This window comes from Entelurus aequoreus, linkage group LG28 (assembly GCF_033978785.1).
Source record: "Entelurus aequoreus isolate RoL-2023_Sb linkage group LG28, RoL_Eaeq_v1.1, whole genome shotgun sequence".
Classification (NCBI taxonomy): Eukaryota; Metazoa; Chordata; class Actinopteri; order Syngnathiformes; family Syngnathidae; genus Entelurus; species Entelurus aequoreus.
In genome coordinates this window covers 19,505,331-19,512,830 of record NC_084758.1, presented here as the reverse complement: position 1 = coordinate 19,512,830, position 7,500 = coordinate 19,505,331, and the positions used below count along the sequence as shown (strand labels likewise).

The following is a 7,500-nucleotide window of genomic DNA, read 5'->3' as shown; positions in this document are numbered from 1 at the left end:
GTGTTCCAGCAGCTTCCAATTCATTGCAGACCTGCTTTTTGGGTGGTTCTCGGTTGACTCCTGATCATTCTGACCAATTTTCTCTCAGCAGCAAGTGATAGCTTGCATTTTCTTCCAGATCGCGGCAGTGACAAAACTGTGCCATGCACTTTATACTTACGAACAATTGTCTGCACAGTTGCTCTTGGGACTTTCCTGACTTGTTCAAGTCAATGATTCGATTTTTTAAATTTGTGCTGAGTTCCTTTGACTTTCCCATTGTCGCGATTGTAACCGAGTCTAATGACTGCATCACATGATCCCTTTTTAAATGGGCTCAGAGAAGTCAACAAGTGTCGTCAATCATAATCACTCGCATGAAGTTAAGAGGCCATGCCATGAAGCTAATTTGATTTGATAGTAACTTTGTAAAATTGGTAATATATGTTGCTGTAATGTATACTTTTGACCCAGCAGATTTGGTGACATTTTCAGTAGAGCCATAATAAATTCAAAAAAGAACCAAACTTCATGAATGTTTTTTGTGACCAACAAGCATGTGCTCCAATCACTCTGTCACAAAAAAATAAGAGTTGTAGATATGATTGGAAACTCAAGACAGCCATGACATTATGTTCTTTACAAGTGTATGTAAACTTTTTGACCACGACTGTATTAAATAAATATATATTTGTTTTTTTTTACCTGGCCTAACTCTTCATTTAGATTGGAGGTACGAGCCATGGCGGGGGTGTTTGTCGGCTCATAGATCATGTCAGTGTCCTGGAGCGTGACAACAAAAAACATACAAAGATATCAACAATGTAACCACCAACTACCGTATTTTTCGGACTATAAGTCGCAGTTTTTTTTCATAGGTGCGACTTACACTCAGGAGCGACTTATGTGTGAAATTATTAACACATTACCGTAAAATATCAACTAATAATATTTAGCTCATTCACGTAAGAGACTAGACGTATAAGATTTCATGGGATTTAGCGATTAGGAGTGACAGATTGTTTGGTAAACGTATAGCATGTTCTATATGTTATAGTTATTTGAATGACTCTTACCATAATATGTTACGTTAACATACCAGGCACGTTCTCAGTTGGTTATTTATGCCTCATATAACGTACACTTATTCAACCTGTTGTTCACTATTCTTTATTTATTTTAAATTGCCTTTCAAATGTCTATTCTTGGTGTTGGCTTTTATCAAATACATTTCCCCCAAAAATGCGACTTATACTCCAGTGCGACTTATATATGTTGTTTTCCCTTCTTTATTGTGCATTTTCGGCAGGTGCGACTTATACTCCGGAGCGACTTATACTCGGAAAAATACGGTAATACAATAGTGTTGATGCATTAGTACACAGGTGTCAAACTCATAGAAGCCCGGGAATAATGTGCATTAACTATCAAATCTTTATTGATAAATGTAGTTGAGCTTTGAGTTTTTACAGAGAAAAAATGTACTGCGTGCAATTGCATAACTTCTATATTTTAATATTATATGATCACGCTAAAATATATCCTAAATCAAAATAAACATCTGCTTGTCACCTCAATTTATGATTTCATAGCGAGTTGTCAGTCAATCTGTTGAAATGATCCAACGCATAGTTGTGCGATTATATAAGGAGTATGATCTTTTTGGCGGCCCGCAATGTAAACGAGTTTAATACCCCTGCATTAATGTGTAGATAGATATTTGTCATTTAAAGTAGCCACATATTCAGACATGAAATATTAAAATTCAGTAACGCCCCTGCTGTGTGTGAAAATAAAGATTTAAAAGGTTATATAGCCAAAAGGTATCCGAACGCACAACGCCGCCATGCATCACACTTGGCAAAAAAGGGAAGTCAGGGGAAATAACCACCTTGAGAAGTCTCATTGTCACAAAAAAAACCAAAAAGTGTTATATCATTGAATACAAATAAAAGTTGGCTTTGTTGCCACGACGATATTTAATAAAAGTACAAAAAAAATAAAAAAAGGAAGTAAACAACTTGTGTATTAATACTGCTATCAGCGCATAAATGCATAATGTGAAGGGTTTGAAATAGTTAAGATGCAGAAGACTATTTAGAAACACATCTTACATTATTTGATGGTTATCATTTTTATTATTAAGATTATAAATATTGTATGATTTTCTTATTGTTAGTTTTTTTATGTGGACTGATCACCGCAATTTACTGTTAGAATGGCTGCTTAAGCACCAGCCAAGTGTTTTTCCCCCCACCTCTTGTGTATTTATTAGTGTTGTCCCGGTACCAAAATGTATTTCGATACTTTTCGGTACTTTTGAGTACTTTTCTAAATCAAAGGGACCACAAAAAATTGCACTATTGGCTTTATTTTAACAAAAAATCTTAGGGTACATTAAACATATGTTTCTTATTGCAAGTTTGTCCTTAAATAAAATAGTGAACATACAAGACAACTTGTCTTTTATTAGGAAGTAAACAAACAAAGGCTCCTAATTTAGTCTGCTGACATATGCAGTAACATGTTGTGTCATTTATCTACCTATTATTTTGTCAAAAGTATCAAGGACAAGTGGTAGAAAATGAATTATTAATCTACTTGTTAATTCACTGTTAATATCTGCTTACTTTCTCTTTTAACATGTTCTATCTACACTTCTGTTCAAATGTAATAATCACTTATTCTTCTGTTGTTTGGATGCTTCACATTACTTTTGGATGATACCACAAATTTGGGTATCAATCCGATACCAAGTAGTTACAGGATCATACATTGGTCATATTTAAAGTCCTCATGTGTCCAGGGACATATTTCCTGAGTTTATAAACATAATATAAATTTAAAAAAACGAAAGAAGATTTTGTGATGCTAAAAAATATCGATAAAATCATAGCAATATCGACTAGATACACTCCTGTACTTGGTATCATTACAGTGGATGTTAGGTGTAGATCCACCAATGGCGTTTGTTTACATTGTGACGCCGGTCAGCTACGGTGTGTAGTGAAGCACGTTTAGCTATTCCTCGTCCTGCAGGGATGATACTTGTAAGAAACTTACTTTATTTGTCGCCATGGAGACCAGGATTAGTGATTTAGAAGTAGCTCCAACACTGCAGACTGCGGATGCGGACATGGCCATGTCTTAAAGCACCTCTTTCTGAGGGTGTTTCAGTGTTATAACTTCACCTTTATCTTTACTTTTTAAGCCAAAATGCGTCCGTTCTCCTTTTTCTGTCTACACACTGTGTCTGCTTGTAAGTACTTTGTGATTGTGCACTGCCGAACATGCTCCTCTGCTCGTAAAACAGCAATGTCATGACGTGATGACGACGGGTGGACGGGGGGGTGCGGGACCGGTACGCTTCAGAGGCGGTATAGTACCGATTCAATAGTATCGCGGTACTATACTAATACCGGTATACCGTACAACCCTAGTATTTATATTCACCTTTTCTATAAGGTAAAACACATTTTTCTAGTTTTGCTACTGTATAGCTTTTTTAAATCCCAGAATGAGATCCAACACGCTACAATAAAAACTGTACAAGCTACAGAGTGTATAGTCCATCCCTGCTGTTTGCAAGGAACACCTACAGGTCATAAAAATGTCTATTTTCTACACGCTAATAAAGCCTGAATTATGCTACTGCATCAAGGCGCCACCATACCATACCTAATCCAAAACCCCCTGCTAGCTTGACGGATCAATATTTGCAATAAAAGTTACATGACTCACATTTGCAGACACTCGGAAACTTGCACACGTACAATAAATACTTGGTATATAAATGTATTTGTGAGCATTAAAAGACTGTTTTCTGTTTGCGTGTGTATTAGTAGTAGTCTGGCGGCCATCAAGTTAAAGGATTGTGCCAGCACCATTCTTGGCTGCAGGGACGAAATTAGGATTTGAGGAGTGGGTCGCGTACGGGGGCGTGGCTTGAAGGAGGCGTGGTCTAAAGGGATGCGATTTTGAAGTAATACAAATGGGAAACATTGTTCATATTAATAGCAAAATTAACAGACTTAAATAAACATTGTCACTTTGGGTTTTTTTACAAGATTGTCCACTGTAACAAAATATTAATATTTTAGCCATTGCGCTACCAGGGATAGCAAAGACTTCAGTTGCAATTTGTGTTGTCATTCCCAGCTTAGTCATCAACATAACTACTTTTAAAACCTCTAAAGGCCTTAGTGGCCACATGCGTGGACAGCACCTTTTAGCTCTCATTTCCAAAATTGTGTACACTACTGAATTGGGGTCTTATGGCCGCTTATGTGGACACTTAGACTGCCATCTGGTGGTGTCAGAAGAGTATAACATACACTGGAATTTGGGAAAAAAAAAAAAGTGTAAAAATAAGAATTAGCATGTAACTAAACATGACGTACACGTTTGTGTACTTATGGACTAAGTACATCACATCAAAAGATGATTCTTAGTTTTTATTCTAATTAGGGTCCCATAAGCCCAAATAGCAAAGAGAAATAAAAAAAGCATGTAAACAAACAGTTTGGGCCTTAAGAGGTTAATTAAGTAGTAATAGATAGATAGTTATTGATAGACCAGGGGTGTCCAAACATTTTGACTCAGGGGGCCGCATTGGACTAAAAAAGTTTGGTCGTGGGGCCGAACACATGTAAAGTAACTATATGTACACACACACATATATACAGTATATAGCCTAAAATGGAAAAAGATGGGAAAAAAATATATTTTTTGTTTTAATATGGTTTCTGTAGGAGGACAAACATGACACAAACATTCTTAACTGTTAGAAATCCCACTGTTTATATTAAGCATGCTTCAATGATGAGAGTATTTGGCAAGTGCTGTTTTGTCCTACTAATTTTAGTAGTATGCTTACATGTACAACTTTCTCCGACGCTGCCACGGAAAGACGTGTTTTGTGCCACTCTTTTGTCCACCAAATGTTTTATGCTGTGCGTGAATGCACAAAGGTGAGCTGTGTTGATGTTATTGACGTGTGTGGAGTGCTAATCGGGCATATTTGGTTAGTGCATGACTGCAAGCTAATCGATGCTAACATGCTATTTAGGCTAACTGTATGTACATATTGCATGACTATGCCTCGTTTGTAGGTATATTTGAGTTCATTTAATTGCCTCTGTGTATTTACCGTATTTTCCGGACTATAAGGCGCACTTAAAATCATTTTTTTTCTTCTCAAAACAAGACAGTGCGCCTTATAACCCGGTGCGCCTACTGTAAGGAATAAGTTTGGTTGAGCTTATGCACCTCGAAGCTAGCGTATTTCCTTTAAATGCCGCCGGGTATATAGTATGCGCATGCCTCGATTTACCGCCGGGTCAAACTCGTTTCGCAAAATAATTAGCGTATGACTACAATTACCGCCGGGTAAGTCACGTACATACTACGTTTTATATAATTGCAATTCTTATTATTAGTATTGTGTTAGTTTGTAGTGGTGGAGAGCTGACTTTTTGTTGTTGGAGTTGCGTCTTTCAAAGCGCTTTATTTTGAAAAAATGTTTTATTAATATAGCTGCGTGTGTCAAATATGAGTCATTTTGATGCAGTTGTACGAGTAACATTTCAGAAACAAATCATGAGCTAAGAAAACCTGCCAACAGGCGGTAATAATGTTATTTTAATTGCCTTTTCAGACCCAAACAAAAAGAACTCCCGGGATGATTCATTGTGCTTTAAATTCGATTGCGGCATTAAGCGATGTCATGATGGTAATTTAGAAGCGCATGCCTAAATTTACCGCATGCCTTTGGTAAGCGCCGGAGTGAGAAGAGGTTTTAAATTAATTACCGCCCCGGCGCTAATTCAAGGAAATACGGTATTTTATTTGACAAGTGTGACAAGTAGATGGCAGTCAAACATAAGAGATAAATGTAGGCTGCACTATGATGGCAATATGACTCAGGTAAACACCAACATTTTATATGTTCCATTGAAAATATAGAACATTACACACGGCGCTCAAAAATCTATCAAAATGTTTTAGTACGACTTTGGTAAGCTATGAAGCCACACCGCTTGATGGATTATCGGTGCATTAAACATACTAGTATTATTATGGTGTGTGTATAAGGTAAGACATTATCTGGCGCTTTTTTTCGCAATATTATGCAAAAGAAACTTTTCTTAACTTCTGGTACCTACTGATCTGTATTTGGGATCTGCATGAATCCTGAAAAATTGTGCGCGTCCGCCTTTGTCGTCCGTGCCGACAACAAAGTCGATAAGCTTCTTCTTTTTCCTCTATCTTCTTGTTATGTGACATTCATCCTCCGCCGTTGCCATTTCTAATATAAAGTAGTGTAAAGTTCTTACTTATATCTGTCAGTAAACTCGCCATGAAAGCGCTAAAACATACCGGTGTAGTGAGTTTACATTATCCACCCAAGGAACTTTAGTTATTAGAGCTACGGTCGGACTGTTTTTCACGGGTGTTGTTTCCGGATGAGGAGATGCTGCTCCTTTATTGATTGAAGTAAAGTCTGAACGTCATTAAAACAGTTAGCGCCATCTTTTGACACTTCTTCCACTCCCGTCTTTGCACGCTACACCGCTACAACAAAGATGACGGGGAGAAGACAAGGCCAAAAGGTGAGTCACGTAAATAAGACCGCCCACAAAACGGCGCATCCGGAAGCGACTGTCAGAAAGCGGCTTGAAAATGATCTGTAAAACATCATCTATGCAACATTTTGACCAAAGAACCACCATTACATGTTATGTAGACCAGTGGTCCCCAACCTTTTTGTAGCTGCGGACCGGTCAACGCTTGAAAATTTGTCCCACGGACCGGGGGTGGGCTGGGGTGAAATATAAATGTTTTTTTGTTTTTTTTTTCATAAAGAAATACAATCATGTGTGCTTACGGACTGTACCCCTGCAGACTGTATTGATCTATATTGATATATAATGTATATATTGTGTTTTTCATGTTGATTTAATTAAAAAATAAAAATAAAAATGTATTTATTTATTTATTTATTTTAATTTCTTGCGCGGCCCGGTACCAATCGGTCCGCGGCCCGGTGGTTGGGGACCACTGATGTAGACCATAAGGTAGACTTTTACATTTAGAAAAAAATAATAATAATATGACTCCTTTAAAGGCCTACTGAAACCCACTACTACCGACCACGCAGTCTGATAGTTTATATATCAATGATGAAATCTTAACATTATAACACATGCCAATACGGCCGGGTTAACTTATAAAGTGACATTTTAAATTTGCCGCTAAACTTCCGGTTCGAAGCGCCTCTGAGGATGACGTATGCGCGTGACGTAGCCCGGGGAACACGGGTATGCCTTCCACATTGAAGCCAATACGAAAAAGCTCTGTTTTCATTTCATAATTCCACAGTATTCTGGACATCTGTGTTCGTGAATCTGTTGCAATCATGTTCATTGCATTATGGAGAAGGAAGCTGAGCAAGCAAAGAAGAAAGTTGTCGGTGCGAAATGGACGTATTTTTCGAACGTAGTCAGCCACAACAGTACACAG

The 7,500-nt window shown here is 37.6% G+C and overlaps 1 protein-coding gene across 6 annotated transcripts in view; it reads right to left on the bottom strand.

The window, feature by feature from the left end:
• LOC133645013 (phospholipid-transporting ATPase IA-like) overlaps window positions 1–7,500 on the bottom strand; it is a 427,043-nt gene that overhangs the window by 251,017 nt on the left and 168,526 nt on the right. For all 6 annotated transcript variants that reach the window (XM_062039795.1, XM_062039796.1, XM_062039797.1 and 3 more), the window contains one exon: window positions 685–762. In XM_062039795.1, the coding sequence (XP_061895779.1) occupies window positions 685–762 (78 nt within the window). The remainder of the gene's footprint in view (window positions 1–684; window positions 763–7,500) is intronic.